The sequence below is a fragment of the Styela clava genome, chromosome 9, assembly GCF_964204865.1.
Source record: "Styela clava chromosome 9, kaStyClav1.hap1.2, whole genome shotgun sequence".
Lineage (NCBI taxonomy): Eukaryota > Metazoa > Chordata > Ascidiacea > Stolidobranchia > Styelidae > Styela > Styela clava.
The window spans coordinates 14,909,111-14,928,181 of NC_135258.1; the positions used below are offsets into that span (position 1 = coordinate 14,909,111).

The 19,071-nt window shown below is 34.2% G+C and overlaps 2 protein-coding genes and 1 non-coding gene across 3 annotated transcripts; all 3 read left to right on the forward strand.

Moving 5' to 3' along the window:
* Positions 1 to 975: 975 nt before the first annotated feature.
* Positions 976 to 6,204, forward strand: LOC120339644 (uncharacterized). Its single transcript, XM_039407810.2, has 13 exons — positions 976 to 1,077; positions 1,244 to 1,421; positions 1,495 to 1,593; positions 1,674 to 1,792; positions 1,900 to 2,080; positions 2,457 to 2,546; positions 2,698 to 2,792; positions 3,328 to 3,621; positions 4,129 to 4,225; positions 4,504 to 4,565; positions 5,142 to 5,229; positions 5,487 to 5,542; positions 5,867 to 6,204. Exons 1-13 carry the CDS (start codon positions 1,023 to 1,025, stop codon positions 5,896 to 5,898), a joined length of 1,446 nt encoding a protein of 481 aa, XP_039263744.2. The 5' UTR covers positions 976 to 1,022; the 3' UTR covers positions 5,899 to 6,204.
* A 3,238-nt stretch (positions 6,205 to 9,442) lies between these two features.
* LOC120340245 (U2 spliceosomal RNA) lies at positions 9,443 to 9,639 on the forward strand. The gene has a single exon (XR_013477989.1). It is a non-coding gene; the product is annotated as a U2 spliceosomal RNA (small nuclear RNA).
* Positions 9,640 to 14,173: 4,534 nt separating this feature from the next.
* LOC144427319 (lactadherin-like) lies at positions 14,174 to 18,121 on the forward strand. Its single transcript, XM_078116340.1, has 5 exons — positions 14,174 to 14,448; positions 14,579 to 14,620; positions 15,952 to 16,110; positions 16,564 to 16,730; positions 17,277 to 18,121. Exons 1-5 carry the CDS (start codon positions 14,193 to 14,195, stop codon positions 17,430 to 17,432), a joined length of 780 nt encoding a protein of 259 aa, XP_077972466.1. The 5' UTR covers positions 14,174 to 14,192; the 3' UTR covers positions 17,433 to 18,121.
* Positions 18,122 to 19,071: the final 950 nt, after the last annotated feature.

Consider the following 19,071-nt stretch of genomic DNA (forward strand, 5'->3'; position numbering starts at 1 on the left):
TGAAAAAAGGTTGAGAACCACTGATCTAAAACAATCACTGTGTCATTGGCCCAATCTACACCTGTGGTCGACAGACATCCACTATTCTGATGATTGCACAAAGTAATATCGCGAGAGAAAACAGTGAAACAAACAATATTGTCTGAACAAGCATTGGGTAACGACCCAAGGTGCAATCGCCTTATCAGTCGGGAGTCAGAATTAGGAGCTTCGTCACATACAAACAAACCCTCTAAAACAATTACTGTGTCATTCCGAAACTATATAAAGGACTTCGATCAACGAATTTCTTTTTAAGTAAAACTTGTGGCTATTTGTTGTAACAACGGAAAGATTGTACCTCGAGTACACTGTATGCTCCCCTGGCCCCGCATTGCGTTGTAAGTGGATAATGATATGATAGGGTGATGATATTCTTTTATGGTATCCAGCACGGGAATATTTTCTATTAAACTATTCGCCTTACGTCAATACATTATGCTCATGATTCAAAATTGGACATCAGCTCCCAATAAATAGTCCTATTTGTATTGTGCCCATGGGAGTGCCAACTAGTCTGCTGCCCGAGGCGAGTTCCTGAAAATGCTGCCTCTTATACCTAACTTCTAAAATAATTTGGGTGATAAACAGATTATAGATGTCGTCATACACGAGAATGAATCAAATAAAGGTCAAGTAAGAAAGAAACGTTTTAGTATATATTTACGATTAAACTAAGCGTCAAAAAAATGTTGCAATTGTAAAATATAGGAAAATTTTTTTGAGGTCAAGGGTCGGGAAAACAACCCTTGTTTAAAAACCATCACCACAGAACACATAATGTTAGCTTTAAATTAAATAAGAACACATCTAGAAGAGCATGTGTAATAACTCAAACTCTACAGTCTACAGCTTGATTCTGCTGCCCCATATAGGCACGCCACTGATTGTACCCTTTTTTTAACTAAAATAAAGATTTAGAATTATTTCATTATTCACACAACTACATCTTACGAAAGAGATCGTCTGACTGACTGACCAGCATGAAGATACTTTGTTTCTTATTCTTGGCTGCTATGATTTCTTTATCATATTCAAGTAAGATTAAATGTGTTGAAGGACTTCGCTAAATAAAAGGAACAATTACAGTAATTTACTTTGTCCTAATTATATTAATAAGGTGGCATAGAATTATTCAGCGAATCTAATTTGTTTACAATTGGCAAATATTTTAAAAATATCAACTGACTAACGATTTTTGCAGGTAAAAAAGACGTAGTTTACGTTGGTGACTACGAATTAACATACTGGGCAGGCGGGGTAGATAATGTAGCGTTTGGATCCGCGGCATTTTTATGCAGTCGACAGGGAAGAAGCGATAAACTTGTCAAAGTAAACGAAGCTGATATATACAACGCTGTTCAGTCAATTCTTCGAGATTAGTAAGTTTGATTCTGCGTATAAGTATTTTCTACGTTCTACAGATACATTTCGTTAAAAGAAATATTTTTTTAGTGGTTATCCCGCTACATGGGGCGGAGGGTCAGATGCTATGAGTGCAAACTATTGGCAATGGATTGACGAAACTCCAATGAAAAGCGGCTTCCAAAAATGGTAATTATTCGGTAAAATCTTCAGTAAGAGTTAAACCGCACTTACGCAAGACCATATTATATCAGATTATATTTTATCAGGTACCCAGGAGAACCAAACAACAGTCACGGAAATGAGAATTGTCTTGTAATGGCATGGAATTATCATTATTGGAATGATTTAGATTGTGTTTATCGATACGGATACATATGTCAAGCAGGTATGTCATATATCGTAATTGTATATCACAGTTTTTAAAAATTTACACTAAACACACGAAAACTTAGAACAAATTTTCTGGGCAATCAAGTCTGCTTTTTTTACCAGATAATTCAAAGATTACTTCATCCAAGTATTCGGCATTCACATACAGTGATGAACAAATCGATGTTTCCGGACCATCAATGTCTTTCTGGGAAGCTCAATCACAATGTATGAATCAAGGAAGCAGACTTGTTGAAGTTGATGACGAAAATATATATGGAATTATTCTATCTAAATTAGAAAAGTATATAACCTAAAGTATTTGCAAAATGAACAAAATTTTATAAATTTAGCATTCAAAGTAGACTGGTACAAATGTCAATACCTATAAATGATTTTTTGTTACATTGAGTTTAAATGTCAACATTTGAAGTTTAAGCAAAAAGAAAAACAATGCGACGTGTACTTGATGGCGTAATTACTTTTAAGATTAAATATTTGAAGAACAATTGTAATTATTGGATCATACTAAATGTAGAAAAGGACAAAAGTTAATACATACAACGATAATCGTTGACTTCGACTAGTAAATTTCCTCGATATGGATCTCTAGGCCCATGATATACGAAGTTATGCATTCCTGATTGTTAACAACAAAAAAGCGAATTAATTTATTATAGAGTCCAAACTACAAAATATTGGATTGGTGGAACTTACAAAGATATTGACGGAGAATGGAAAAGGGTGGAAACTGCTACGGATATTGGAATGTAACTTATTTTTGAGCAATCCTTCTATTATTTGAGTTACTTTTCGATTATTTCTGGTTGAAATTGATTGATTAAAGCTTTTGCCTGTTGATTTACTAACTATTAATCATTTTGAATATCAATGCATTTATCCTGTTATTCATGTTTATAGTACAAAGGGAATAAGAAAATGTGTTGCAATTGACAATGTCGGATGGAACGAATATGATTGTGAAGATACTTCTATACAGTTTATATGTCAAACAGGTAAAGTTACAAGTTTGAAATGAATGAAAACAACATTACACATATAAACGATCGTTTATTAGACTTCTCTATATAGTCAGATTGCCACAGCTTTGTCCATGACAGATTATTCGGATGTTAGCTAACATATAATATCACAACTTTCCAGCAAAGCTCATGACAAATTTCTGACGTCGACAATGCAACAACCAGTCTCTCTTAAAACTCATTAATCGCGCTGCAGAGAAATGCAAAATTCTTCTATGTCGCGGAGTGATGAACGAGCGTTGTTGATTCTGACAAATCGTGTCAATTTATTAATCTACCGTAATTAATGTCATTCTGAAAATTTTCAGAATGAGATTCAAAATAATTCGACTCAAAATATAATAATTGCTAACTGTTACGATTATCATTATCACCATTTTTTATATATTAGGGCTTATTCCATTTGGAAGTTCTGATTTCCGATCATTTTTGGAATTAGATTTATTAAAGTAACTCGATTTGAGACATTTTGAATTGAGAACTTATTAAACATTCTTTTCTTTCACAGTGCAATCATACAAATTGAAAATATCAAATGAAAATCCAGTTCTTGTCGAGTCAGAAAAAATACAGATCGACTGCAACGCCTTAGGATTTCCCATTCCCACAGTGACGTGGAACAAAAACAAAGAACCAGTGTCAGAAGACGATGGAGAAAACATTCATCAATCTGTTGGTGAAGGAAGTTCAAGTCTAGTTTTGAATAAGGCTGAGTTGTCCGATGAAGGCCAATACGAATGCATAGCCTTCAACTATGTCAACGGTACAAAAAATAAAATCAGGGGATTCTCGAATATTAAAGGTAAGTTCTCACCCAAAGTAAAACTAAACGTGGGCTTAATGCTATGTAATTATTTAGATAACTGTCAGTAGAGGTTACGCGAGACTTACTCCCAATCCTTTCTCAATGCGTTTGTTGATCCGTATGCGTATAATGCAAGTATGCTGTAGGCAGAAATAAAAATACCATTCTATGCAATTCAAGAGTCGTGCTAATACTAACACAAATGTATTTTTGTAACGTTTCGTCTGACCAGAATCTGACCTCCTCAGACATGCTGTTTACAGTTGTGCAATACAGTGAAAGAACGTGAAATTGTGAACTGCTTGTCTGGGGAAGTCTGATTTTGGTCAGACGAAACGTTACAGAAATACATTTGTGTGTTTTGAATTACATGGTATAATTAATTAGAGTTGCTTAATTGCATACTTATAAAAGTTACGTGAATATACAAGTTTTGGATTTGTTTATTATGTCATGTATATTTAAATCATCAGAATAAAATTATTTATTTGTATTCTCATGCAGTATATCCATACGGAACTGATCTGAACAATATCGATACAGATGTTGATGGAGACAATGAATGGGTGGAAGCATATAATGATTTCATGAATCGAAACAAGTAAAAATCTTACTAATAATCTGAATCAAACTTGAAGCTTTCTTGGGTAAGGCAAAATTGAAATATCACTATTTTTAATATCAAAGTGGAGAGATTCCAAAACAATCCATTTTCAACATACCCTCAAGGATGTCAGAACACTTACATGTACTCAACTACCATAATTTCTGCCATGCCAAAATTAATGTGAATATCATAAATGCGTAAAAATTATTTCGGTGGAATCAGGTACCATAGTGATAATCAGCGATTTAATATGCTTATTATTTTCATTTTAGTCAATCGGTGATAGCGACAACCGAACCAACCGATAAAGATTCAGTACATGACTGCTCTTCAGGTACATTATAGAGTTATATGACTAAAATAAGGACATCCAATTATATGAAAATATTTAGGTGTGAAAAGAAGAATTTTCACAATTAAAATAGTAAATATGTTGATTCCAAATTGCATAATTCATAATGAATATCATACTATTGCTCAGATCGTGTTACATAGCAAGTCGCATGTTAGAATTTCCTAATCTGTTATTTTTATGTACCTCCCCTATTATTGGAGACGTCAGTGTACATAACGATTGTTTTGATATTATGTTGTTGTTCTTGTTTATATTCTCCTTCGTCATGATAAAATCGTATTTCTCTTCGAATACTGGACCAATTGCTTTGAAATTTTCAGTGGTTAAAAATTGATTTTTTCGCCAGAAGGCTATTATTTTTCAGTGTTGTTATAAATTTCTGTGGACTTCAAGGGATTCGTTTTGTTATGTATCAGAATAATAAATAGCGACACCTTGTGACGTGTCCATATATTTGAACATAGCTCTCTTGTATTAATATTCTTTATGTTAAATCAAGATTATGTGCAAATATATAACTTTAGATTTTGTTATATCACACTCTGTTCTTTACAGAATCGTCTGATGAGAACTGGATGATCCCCACTATAATCGTGTTGGCATGTCTATGCTTGATACTACTTGTGGCGCTCGCGTTCAAAAGGTAATCATATAAGTTTTCTCTTGCAAACCGCACTAAGTGAAATGCCTTGGCAACAAATTTACCATATTGCTGGTGATGATTTGACATTTGTAGTGGTTTTCACTCATAACACAATCATTGCAGTTGAATTGAAAGATTGCTTAAAACCGAACTCAATACACCAACTGTATTCTGTGTCATCGTTATCCATCACAGGTAACATCTAATGATCTAATCAGTTTGAAACCATGAATAAACTGTCATGTATATTTTTTCAGTTATATCTCAACGTCTTCCAGAAAACCAATACCAAGTGAATTTACAAATAATGCAGGTAACTATATAAGTTTGCCAAATATCAGTAACTATGAAAAAATGAAACAACGAAAAAGTATTAGTTACATAAACAATATCCAGAAGTTATGATTACCCGAAACTAACAATCAATGGGATAACTAATATTTAAACTTTCACTAAATGTCATCTCTTTTTGTCATAGTCGTGATATGCTTGTCTGAAGAAGTCTGACTTGGAGTTACAGAAATACATTTTTGTTGTTTGCAGATTCTTGAAACACTTAGAGTAAATAATATTTGCTGATGTTTACATACTTAATTGACATTGACCAGAAATCAAGAATATTTTTTATGTTTTACAGTTTATGCTGTTGAAACCAACGGCAAAACATGAGAACAGAGGGGAAACTGAAAAGGAAGATAAAAAGAAGTTTATTACTTTAGTTTGATGCACTAGTAACTTTGGTTTAATTGAGTAGATCTGCATTGATTTCTTGATAATTTGTTCATGAGATATATTGAATTTATCTTAATTAAAATGTCGCTTAAATATTTGTTGCAATCCTCTTTGTTTTTGTTCACCCAACATTTTGTTGCTAAAAAATGATTTCGTAAAATTCTGTTTCTATTGTGATTTTATTGGTGTTATTTACTTTTCAATGACCTTAAAATCTATATTTCTTTCAATCCTTATTAGACTAAATATGTAAATCGTAGATACGAATACTTACAATAAATATCATTTTACACTGTTGCAATAAGGAATAGATTAAAATATGCATAGCCTTTATTGAAGATACTCCGATTTTAGCTGTACACTACAGATATGTCGTATTCTTCATTTTGATTTGGTTCAGTTTAGCTCCATAACAGAAAGCAGCAGGCGGTCGTCTAGCGGTAACGCATATTATTCTACAATACATGTTCTGGTAGCAATTCTATCTACTGTGGAACTCAAACAATAAACAGGACTTTGGTAAAAACTATACTGATTTACAAGCACAAAATGCAGTCTAATGACTTTTAATTAATTTTAAAATATGAGACCTAGATTCTAGTACAATGGTTCTCAAACTTTTTTGCTCGCGGCGCACTAAGCAAATAAAAAAAGATCTGCAGCACACTCGTAAAAAATAAAGTCAGTTTTGAAAAATATTATTCTGCTAATGTTAATTCGATGTTGTGCCTGTTTAAAGAAACAATTGAAACGAGGTTCCGTCGTTCTCTTTTTTGCAAGGCAAGCCAAACGCAAAAATATTATCAGTCTAATAATAATGGATACTCAAGTCTCATAAGCTTGCCCGTTGCATTGCATGCCTATGTGTAAAACGAATAACTTATTTTTTTCAAATTTTAAAAAGATCCGCGGCACACCTAAGAATCTCTCGCGGCACACTAGTGTGCCACGCTCAACGGAGTAAAAAATGTTCCTATGTTGATAGATTGAAGAGAATTATATTACCATGATTCATGAATACACTACTGTATTGTTTAATATTTCTATCCATTTAAATCTGTATTCTCAAACGAATACAAATAATACATATGCCACTATAACCTTTCAAGTAACTGGATTGGTATAGATTGTACTTGTCGATCAGGATAGATTTGTCAATCTACATTAGAAAATCTACATTAGACATCTGTTTTGTCTAAAATATTTGAGAGTTCCAACGAATATCACACAAATCCAGAACTCCAACCTGTTCAAAAATATGTCCAAACGAATATGTCGGCATGCTGCTGTGCACTCAAACTCATAGGGTGATTTACATTTTCAACGAAAGAGACTCTAGACACGAAGCAGAATGTACGCTATTAGAACTTGGGCAGTTTTCGTTCTGTGTTGAAATGAATTTTCATCGGTCGGTCGATGTATCTCAAAAACCAAACCAATATTTCAAACTTCATTTATAAAAGCGGTTGAGTTATGTTATTTTCATTACAATTCAAGTCTTTATTTACGTAAGCATTCGACTTGCACACTATTGAAGTATTATTTTATTTGTCCATTGGATCAATGTCCTTATGGGATTCTCAATCTCATTGTGCGAAACAAGTTGCAGATACTTTTATAATATTCAGGTCAAAATTGGATAGGCATGTGTGAAGACTACTACGTATGTATTTGAGCCATTCTAGTAGTCGAACATATATTACCAAGACAATAGTACCAATATTTACTGATGTCGTTATAGATATTGTCACTACTTGTGCATATGCGGTCTCATCAGGGCAATGACGCTACCAAAGTTATATTCAAGTCAGTCCCAAGTAATCAAATCATCAAACTTGTCACTACTTGTGCTTATGCGGTGTCATCGGGACAATAACGTATCCGAAGTTATAATAAAGCCAGTCAAGTCGTAAGTAATCAAAACAGCAAATATATTAAGGTATCGCTCAAAAGTATGATCGCATCCATTCATAGTAATATCATTAAAACTTGAAAGTATTTATATATATACCTCAAAAATACAAAAGAGTGAATGACAAACTTTTTGCAGAATGGAATTAAACTGATTTGGGTAATCAACCTTGTTGAGTGAATAATTGGATCGATTGCAACGTTTTGTAGTTTTTCTTGTATCATTATAAACTTTCTTGTAGAATAAATTCACAATGGCATCCCGTGTATCACCAGATGTTGTATCCGTGATCTGTTACCATGCTTATTTCATCGAAACAGGGGGTCGTTGCGGCGTTCAGCTTGTATTTCCTTGTTCAATTCATGACGACCAAAATGACATTATTGAGACTGTCCCCGGAACGTCAATAATTCCGGATATTTTAGTCTCCGTTTAGGCAACTATTTCCATATTCCAAAATTATTTTATATGACCCTTACCGAATACCGCCCAGTATAACCCCATAATACTCTGTATCGCGTTTTATATCTTATAAAGAATTTCCGTGTCGCGCTATTAAAACACAACAACAACAAACTTGAAACCTTTCGCGTGTGGATTTAATATGTATCTATTTAATATGGATTTAATTTAGAGGCAAAGAAATGCCTCATGTGAATGAAACCATCCTTCATTTATCTTATTACAGCTACAGGCAAGCATTGCCAATTTGCAAATGTACAATGATTCAACATAATATCAGATCAGGGTGAACAATGAATTCAAAGTGACCAACGCAATTCGGAGCAAATTATTGGCATTGTTTCCCAATGTGATATGCGTTTTGCCAGTTGGGTGAAATCGTAAGACTAGCATGCTCGAATGATACAACTACCTTTCCGTTTGTTTTTAAATTTTACAACGAATTGGTGTAACTTATTGCATAATTTGTCACCTGATATATTAAGAAACTTTTCAACTTCCCGGTTGGCATGAAAAGGTGTGTGTGTGCTTTGCAAAGTCATAATATGGGCAAAGCACGAAAACATGCAAATACATTTATTTTCATGATTTTTACCCAAACAAAAATTTTCAGCCTAATTGCATGCCACTGAAATTGAATTACAAAACATTGGTTGTAATTCCACAAACCTAATTGGTTTGTAAAGAAGTGGTCTCGTTGAGCGTGGACTTAATGTTCAAAATATAAATTGGCTTCACCATATACTCTATGCTCAAAGCACCACATTAATTTTTGTGCCAATGATAAATTCGTGCTCAGATATAAGAGCTCGTTAAATTTTACAGATCAAACCAGATCAATGAGACAATTTTAATTGGCAAATATTACCAGTGCAGAACAGTACAATCTCGTAGTTTCTTTCATAAAAAATAAGCTGCGATGACGATGATGGAATGATTGGAATCTGGACCGGGATGACCTACGACACTTCGGTAAAAACGTTGTATTTTCCGCAGCTTCGTATAATACTTTAATCAGGTTGCGTGGCGTGCAGTCAGACGTAATTTACAGGCTCGGAATATTTGTACAGACGGCATTGCGTAAACCCACTGGGAGGCGCCCTATAGAAAGCTAAAATGGAAGTGCGCAAAATAAGATCAAGTGTAGTAACTGTTCTATTCAAATTAATACTTGGATTGTGGGGTACTTCCCCACTCTTGTATTAATTTGATTTTTGCGACGACAAGAGCGTGGGTTCGGCTTGCCACTCCGCTCTCACCTGTCGGCTTGGCGTTGCACTACAGCAGTGGTTCTCAAACTTTTTTAGTCCCAGTAAAAGAGGAACATACTGAGCGTTCCGTAAATTAGAAACGTCAAACCAGATTAGGTATTCAAAATAAATTTCCCAGATTTTAAACTCCGCATGCTTGGTGACATGTCATCAGCCATTTCTTGCATTACCGAACATTAAGTTGATTAAAATTAAATGTTAAAATGACTGGTATGAGACTTGTAAGACTGGTATGAGTTACTTGTATAAAAAAACACTCAATAAGTTGTAACTAGATAAGAAATGTTATCTCCTACTCCCTTTAAAGCACTTTGTATTGGATCTTTAGTGATCCCTTCCATCCTTGGCGAAGTAATGTTTGGAATATGTAAACATTTTACTCGACCATGCATGGCCGTTGAGCCAAGAGAAGAACGTAAAATCAATCGTGTATTATGTTGTAACAATGTACACTGACTCGTTAACGAATTGTTGCGTCTATTATCATCAAAAATGATAACAATATTAAAATTGTGAAGCATTTGGGCAGTAATAATTAGGCCTTGAGGCATGACATAATCAAAATCATTAAGTGAAGTGTTGAATTTGCAAATTCCGTAAATAAAATTGAGCTATAATAACCATCAGGGTGTATAATTAGCGTCTGACCCTCTATTAGGCACGAAGGCTTAGAAATGCCTTTATTGCCAATTTATTTATTCGCTATTTTAAATCAACGGTGACCGTACATTTGAACCCACGTACATTTGAACCATGTACATTTGAACCCATGAGTATATCTGCGGGTTCAATCTATATGCGGGTGATAAAACCCATGGATTAGGGTTAGTATGAGTTCAAATATCAGTAAATCAAAAAAAATGAAAAATTTTCATAGGTGCAATAGTATGCAGGTGCAATTGTCGTGGGTTCAGATGTACGTGGTTCAAATGTACGTGGGTTCAAATGTACACGGGTTCAAATGTAATGGAACCTAAATCAACATTCAGGATTTGCGCAATCGTAAATTTGCTAGGTTAATCTATCTTATTCTATCTAATACTAAAATAACACAAACACCATAGAAAAGCATGAGAAACTCAATTATCATTCTAAAAAATCTGCATCTCACCAACCAATGAAGATCAAATCCAAGGCAGAGGATAAAACCCAGAATAAAATTAATTTAGTTTTAAAATCAGCCCTTAACCGCTGTCGCTGATGTGAACGCAAGGGTATAATAGAAATATGAAACTTCGATATCCGGCGACCCCTTATTCTTGCAAAAGACGAGCGGCAGGCGGAAATATAGAATACCAACTTTAGGATATCGCCGCCGAAACATTCGCGGTGACAAAGACAATCAGCGAATTTGATGAAATTAACCAGTAAAAAAACGCTTCATTGCCGACTTTTCAATGTTTCAATTAATTTCCATATGGAGTATCGGCCTTCGACGTTCTGGATCCCTGTTATGTATAAAAAAAATATTCATCATTCGACTATTCGTTAAAAATATTCAAATTATTCGATTCGAAATTTTTTTTTGCCCATCCTATAACTAACAGCCATTTATTTTGGCTTTGATTCCTAATAAGTTTGTCAAAGAGGGTCGTAATCGTGGAGGATACAAGATGCAGTAGCTGCTTGAGATGATCGCCAGTTATTTCGGGACTATTTTCGATTACTGGAACAAAATTAAAATGCTCTAGAAATTCAAATAATCATTGAGTTGTTTGATTTATGCATAATATTCGGAAATGCGACAAAAACTGGAAATCCATGAAAGCAAGCCAATGATTACAGTCATTTCTAAAATCTTTCCAAGTAAAAAGTGTCCGAGCGGCCGCGAAAACGCATACTGTTGCGTCACTATTGCATCTTGTAGATTAGTCAACACTACGCAAATGAACACGGGGGAATCCATTCGACTAACTAATAGACTTCCGCATTTTAATTCCAAGTCAATGATTAGTTTTCAATTAAAAATTTCCTTTGAAAGTAATTATTTTTTGAAGCATTAACAAGAGCCTCAGGAAAGGTTGTTGAGAGCCGCATGCGGCATGCGTGATATAGTTTGGATATTTCCAGGGGGTGACTGAAAATTGCATTCATCAGTTTCGTTTATTTGTAATATCGTAAATTTTTAAATTATCCCCTCAAAGGTTTTGTTTTTTTCTAGATATTTTTTCAGTCATTCTAAATACCTTTTATGAATTGCGATGTGGTCAGCTTCGTTTTATTAATGAATAATCACCGTTAGCCAATTGATATTGGCTATTTGATGTCTAAATCTTTCGTATTTTTTGGCTCCATCAAAACCACAACATACCTTGCTGAAACGTGCAAAAAATGTCACATTACACAAAAAAAATCAAAATACTCGCAAAAATGTTAAAAAAACATAAAAAAGTTTGTTTAAACATCTCATGATTTGGTTTAAGAAGGGTATCTTCGGAGTGTTCGGAGTGACCTGTTCTACATTATTGCCATAGTAATTTCTTTTGTGTTCGATGAATTTTTGCTCAATTGTTATTTTGTCAGCTACTAGTTATCTTTGTTGTTTCACAATACAATATGTTCTGTATCTGTTGTTGGTTCTATAACATTGGATCTGGGGCCAAGCCGTTTTGTTAACTTTGTATTGTTTGCCAGAAAAAAGTATGAAATTAAGTTAGCAACAATTGTAAAATGCAATCGTATTATTACATCACAAAATATAGACTTAGTTGCTGTCCACTCACGCCTTTGAATTAATTAACGGCCTTGTAACTCACAAAGTCATGCTCAAGTCGCTGACGGCATTTGCCGGTCATACCTTTCAGTAAAAAAACATATCCATCTGGTGAACTGATTATAGAGTATTTTATTTCGTCGACCAGTTCAGAAAAATGCAGTAGTCAACTGTCGTTCAAAGCAGCGCACATCGACAATATTGCTTTTTTCTGTTTTGGCATTAGTCGTGCACTTGACAATCCGCTAGATAACGAGCGCAAGGGAACAAGGAACGGTAAATTATTGTCGAAGTAGCGCACCTAGAAATTATACTTTTTCGCTTTGACATGGGCTTACAGCAGTACCAGATTAAGCATTAAGCAATGTGAGATGAAACCTAGGAGCCTCGACATTCGAAATGCGATTCATTTATAGCTCGCTGCTAAATTTAACCGGTATAGCTAAAATTGTTATAGCTAGAATTTAAGCGGTTCAAACATTTTTAAAACCAGCATTCATTTATTTTTTAATAGAGCTAATAATTCTTGTCGCAAATATTTTCTAGTCACAAGATTAAAAATTGATACAGTCGAATGAATGAATTTTTCTAAATTAAAAAATTTAGCATAGTGCTCGTCGGTTAATTAATGAGTATCAATGCTGTGTCACGGGTTAAGATGGTTATTATTGCTGCTATCGCTTAACAAAGCAGCACATCTTTATCTTGTCAAAGAGTTTTAAAATCAAATATTGTGAGATATATTGGTTACACGAACCTCTTCGTTGATATGTTTATTAGCAGACTTTCCAGTGAAATTATTGGGAATATCAAAACACAGACACTGGCTAAGTATCGGCCTCTTGCAGTGCTAAGTGAAATATAGACTTGTTCCATGATATAGTCATGCGTTTTGGTTTCTGCATTATAAGTAGGCTATATTTTGGATTGGTGGAAATCTAGGTTTCAAATGTGAAAACAGGCTTTTCAGAGCAGAAGAGATAATTGATACCAGGTTAAATATAATAGAAAATTATTGATTTAAATGCAATTTACTATGCATATACTTTAATTTCAATGTTATTGAATGAATTTGTTACATAAGTTTACGTATTTATTTATTGACTCGTTGATTCGCATCAAAAAAATTATCCGCGACGGAATTTTTCTAATAGTTTTCTTTCAAACGCAATTTACTTCGAAAATTTACATATAAATATAAGGGTCGTGAGAAGATGACCCGCACTTCAACTGAAAGACTTGTCTTAGTTTACTCATTGATATATTCCGTTATTCCAACCCTGCTGGGAAGTTTACACAACACAAGATGCAAACTTAACCTATGCTTGTGCGTCACTGGCTCTATCCTCTCAGAAAATTAGACATAAGATTTTTCTTATAAAACAAGACAGAAACAGTTTCAGTCTGTAAATTCGTGTATCCTTCAAAAACTAGCGACTGTGGTGGGAAGTTAGAGTTATCACTTGTATGGCATACAGTAGTGAATACTGATTGAGAGGAATATTGATTTTGAAGAGGGTTATGACTTTACACCACTCAGTGTAGAAAGTCCACAATATTCTTAGTGAATTGAGCAGGAAGGTAGAATTATTAGAATACAATACGTTGATATTGGAGACGTGTTTAAATATATTAAAAAGATGTTTGATGGAACTATGAATTCGCTACGTTTTTGAAAAGTTTGCTAGCAAATATCATGTCCATGATGCAAATACCGAAATAAGGGTTATGCTATATATATCGTTGTTAAAGTGTCCATGGAATTAAACTTTTTGGAGACAATTTATGTTATTGAAAATTGTACATTTTTTGGAAAGCTTTTCATATTCTTTTTTCTGCATTATAAATAGTATAGGTTAACAATATTACAATCATGAAATTTCTTGTTATTTGCTGTTTTATATTGCTGCTTCCCTGTGTGTTATGTCATATGCCGACATTGTATGAATTTTTTTCACACGTGGTAGCAAATGTCAACGCGAGTCGCGCCAGATGTGACTCGAATCAGTGTCAAGGAAGGCCAGGAAAAAGAGGAATAGAGGGAGCACGTGGATTGCCCGGGATTAAAGGAGAACAGGGTGAACCTGGAACAGGGGAACATCTAGAAAAAAAGATAAAGGAGTTGGAAGGTGATGATTTGAAACGAATAATTGCGAAAATGTAATGTAATTGGTTAATTGGGTTTCAATTAAAACGTGTTGTACATTGTACATATATATTTCTAAATATTCCAACGTTTTTGTTTTGTTTTTTTTCAAGATTCTTTCTTGATGATTAAGAAGCTTATGATGAGGAAAATTTGTAAGTATTCTACTATACTGTTAATATATGCATAAGTTATTATGTGGAACCTTATTTTAATATACCCGCTTTAAGTAATGTTTTTCAAAATACTTCGGGTCGGCAACCTACGTCCCGCAAGCCAGATCCGGCCCGCGGAGTGAAATAATCCGGGTTTGACGATGAATTAATGTTATAATCCACGTTTGAAGAGTTGAATATATTCTTTACGTAACAGAATTAATTGTGAGGCATGTGTGGATTAAAATATATTATAACCTAACAATTTATTGAACAGCTATACGGTTTAACGAGCCTACAATTTAATTATAATTAGACAAATAGCAACACGCAGGGAAGTTGATGCTGAGGGCAGAGGGTTCAATTGCACAAAAAATATTTGAATAGAGTTTCTTGAGATGCATTGCAATGAGGAAATAAAATCCATATTCTATTCTAGAGATGTATAACTGTTTGATTTTTATCCAATTTGATAAAAATATGCGAGAAAATTCACATTGATGTTTGTAAGTACATATGCGTGCAAACAATTATTTTCGAAATTGAACATTACAAAGAACAGTCTGAGAACTTGGATTAGTGATGCCCATTTAGAAAATGTTCCAATCTTGGCTTCATCCAATGTGCCGCCCGTTGTCGAAAAGATATCAAGCGCGATGCAAAACAAAAGCGTCACATTAAATGTCATTTGTAATGTTTTCTTTTGCCTAGACCAGGGCTACTCAACTATTTTACCAAAGATCCGCATACAAAACTGAAAAGGTATTTGGGTCCGGTCTTTCCAGAAATTATATTTCGGCATCCTTAAACACGCAATTCCTCTGCCGACTAATGATTGTTAGATAATCAAGATTGTTTGTTATGGCATTATAGTTCTTTTCATATATACCTTTAAATCTATAAAAGTGAATTTTTTATAAAAGGGAACTTCAAAAGTGGGGCTAATGATCCAAAATAAAGAATTATGCGCGGTCCGAATCGAATACCCAAAAGGTCCGGATTCGGACCGCAGTCCGCCAGTTGAGTAGCCCTGGCCTAGACGACTGAATCGAGTTCACGAGTTGTCGCACGGGGTTTAACATCTAAAATTTCAGCTTCTGATCTGTGTGAAAAAAATGATTTGATGATGCAACCCCCAATTCCCCCCCCCCCCCCCCCCGCGAGCGACAAAAGGTTGCCGACCCATGACCCACAGTGTTCAGTGTTCCCCGCCAGCACAGATGAGACAAGCAAGAAATGAAACGTCATATCATAACATATATATATATATATATATATATATATATATATATATATATATATACTAGCTTATAATTCTGATAAAATTTTAGCGGGGATTTGCTACATGGATGTAAAGAATCGTCATATTATTTCTGACTCGCAAATCACAGCTTCATCAATATTCAATTACAATCATCAAGCTTATTATGGACGATTGGACAATCTGGATCGTTCTGGGGGAAAGTATCCTTACTGGGCTGCAAAGATAAGTAAATGATTTTGATCTTATATCATTATTATTCAAAGAATCATTCTAATTATCTGTCATTTGTTTGCATGAACATATTACAAACGTGAAGATGTTTTCAAACTCCCCAATTATGCAATTTTATTTGGATATATTAAAATATACGTCTCAAATGAAAAACTACAGAAGTTACTTTTAGAATCTGTAAAACAAATTTTGATATCAAGAGGAAACCAAAATACATTAATACCTTGAATAACAATATATAGTTTTCAGATCTAGGGTTTATCTGTCATTATAAAAACACTCATATCACTCATAATGTGGTTCTAGTTTGATTCAACTTGGTTTCGGTTTGATTCATCTGCAGTTCGTAGAATTTAAGCAGTGAGGAAGAATATATATATATATATGTGAGGAAGTAAAATTGTAGCAAATTTATATAACATAAAAACAAATGAATTTTTTTTGATAGATGCAATAGGAGAATGGCACCAGGTAGATTTCGACGCATCTACTCTGATAGGAGGAATCGTGACACAAGGATGCCCAATTTGTGATGAATGGGTTACTTCTTTCAAAATATTGTATGGAAATTCTACAAGCGCAATGAAAACAATACAGGAAAATGGTTCTGACAAGGTATAATGTATTTCAAAACTTTAAACTTTCAAAATCTCTCTGGATAATAATAAATAAAGACCATCCAGTGGCGCAGTCACGTGGGGTTTCGGGGTCAGAGCCCTCATTTTAAAATTTTTGGAAAAAATGAAAAATACACTAATAACGTGTGCGGTTGCATTTTGTTCAAATCGTCAATTATTTTCGTTAGCATGGCGTATTATTTATGCCGACAACACTTTTTCGTCGTTATGTTATATTCTTCCTAAATTATAAATTTCGCACAACATTTCTAGTCCCACGAGGACGATGATAATTCCTTTTTTGTTCTCGCGTGGAATGGTGAATTCAGTGAGAAAATTGAGATTCTGAACCCAATTTATGAATTTGATAATCATGGTTGCAACGGGATGAGCGTGAAAGCTTTAAAAATGGTAATAGCGTCAGGTCGGATGGGATTTCTGCACCGAAACCTCTACCAGAGAAATTTGTGGACCGGCGTCCTCACACTAAAGGGTGACTATTTATTTATTATTTACACAAAAAGGATTTTTATTTGTATTTCAGATATTTGCTGGAAATAGTGACAGAAGCACTAAAGTCACTAACATATTTCCGCATGTAATAATATGTCGATACATTCGAGTTTATCCTCAAACATGGCTTGGGCACATAGAGATGAGAGTGGAGTACATTGAAGGGATGTGCCATGGTCTTTTGTAACTTATATATATGTAAGAAATCGATAACGATCTCATATAAATATAATACTAATGCCTTTCTGATGGGTCTGGCTATCATGGAATGGAAGTCTCCGTGCAATGGTGATATGCCGACTGAACATTATGGATGCCGAACAATGTTAATTTTCTAATTTTATATTGAAACTCTATTTAATCAAATATCCTGCACATAGCAACCAGCGTTCTTCATACATTTCATTATTTATTTATATATAGCTCGTTGACAATCAGAAGGGTCTCGGAAAACTTTAGAGATCTGCAAAGACAATTAAATTTGGGCTCTTTGTTTCATAAATGAAGTTGACTATTTTCGTCTCGACTGCTATACACTACGTACAGATTTGACGAATGTGAAAAAATCCTACAATCCTCTGTGAAAACGTATTCACACGATCTTGTTTAAAACTAATATTTAAATGAAACAGACATAATGTGCGCACAAATGTTCCATCTTGTAAAAATATAGATATGGTATTCTTAGCAAATTATTTTCCCAACAAAAATTTATGCGATTGAAAAATCATGATTTGGTTATGTCTAATCTCTACAACTCGGTATATGATTGCCAATTGCAATTGTTATTGTATTAGATGGGTTTTCAGCTCGTAGTCATTCTATACCAGCTGTGAGCTACGTTTTTCGTTTTGTAATAAACATTTTCGCTCCAGATCTGTTTGTCTGCTTCGTTCCATGGCGTGAGGCCTTGGCTATAGTTCTGTGACTGCGTAAACTTTTCTGTATTCTTTGATGATTATCTAATATCCTTGACTGGCCCGTCACTTTCCCATTGGAAAAAAAAAAAAATTAGATTCACGCCAGTGCCACTGTAAAGTAATTTAAAAAGATCAGAAAATATATAGAACAATTTGACTCTTTGAGTCAAAATGAGCACGAGTCAAAAGTCATATTACGGTTCACCAAATGCTAAAGCTTCGTATATATGATTTTCTCTTTTGGGAACAAACAATACAATCCTGAACTAAATATTCATGATCTTTTGCAATAATTAAAATGCAGTGTTAACGTTAAGTCTCCGTATTAAGTGGGTGATACAAGCGTTAAAAATCTCGGCTACCGGAATCTTTATAATTGCAAATGAACAAAAATCCACCGATGGATACGTGAATGCAGTGACCCCACAACCATTATACGGAGCTCTGTGCCAATAGAACAGTTTTACCCTACTTTCCTCCGCTTTACCTTATTTTCATTTTAATTATTTCAGTGGATCGGAAGAAAAATTCTTTCCTACCCATGGCGCCAAGTTGACAAAATTACAATTTCGATTCCTTGCTAAAAAATAAAATATCCTGACTCGAGTTTTCGACTCCGGTCGATTATAGCAAATTATCAATTTAACGAGAGCAGGTACCAACTCAAAAACAATCCAGACGCAACATATAAGCGATCTACTGCTGCCGATGACACTGATATGGAATTCGATTTACAATTTTGATTTGACGCTCGATCAGAGAACTGATTTCAGTACTAGTTGCATAGGCTGACCGCCATGCACTTAGTCATTGGATCTTCGTGTCCATATGCTTGAACGTTGATTTTTTTTTCAATAATATTATTTTATTGTTATAGAATCTAAGTATACAAATGTTTTCGAATGT

Coding starts and splice junctions, on each gene's coding strand:
- LOC144427319 (XM_078116340.1), top strand. CDS start 14,193: ATGAAATTTCTTGTTATTTGCTGTTTTATATTGCTGCTTCCCTGTGTG. Junction 14,449..14,578: donor AAAGATAAAGGAGTTGGAAG/GTGATGATTTGA, acceptor TTTTTTTTCAAG/ATTCTTTCTTGATGATTAAG. Junction 16,731..17,276: donor AGGAAAATGGTTCTGACAAG/GTATAATGTATT, acceptor TTTGTATTTCAG/ATATTTGCTGGAAATAGTGA.
- LOC120339644 (XM_039407810.2), top strand. CDS start 1,023: ATGAAGATACTTTGTTTCTTATTCTTGGCTGCTATGATTTCTTTATCA. Junction 2,547..2,697: donor ACTGCTACGGATATTGGAAT/GTAACTTATTTT, acceptor TCATGTTTATAG/TACAAAGGGAATAAGAAAAT. Junction 3,622..4,128: donor GGGATTCTCGAATATTAAAG/GTAAGTTCTCAC, acceptor ATTCTCATGCAG/TATATCCATACGGAACTGAT.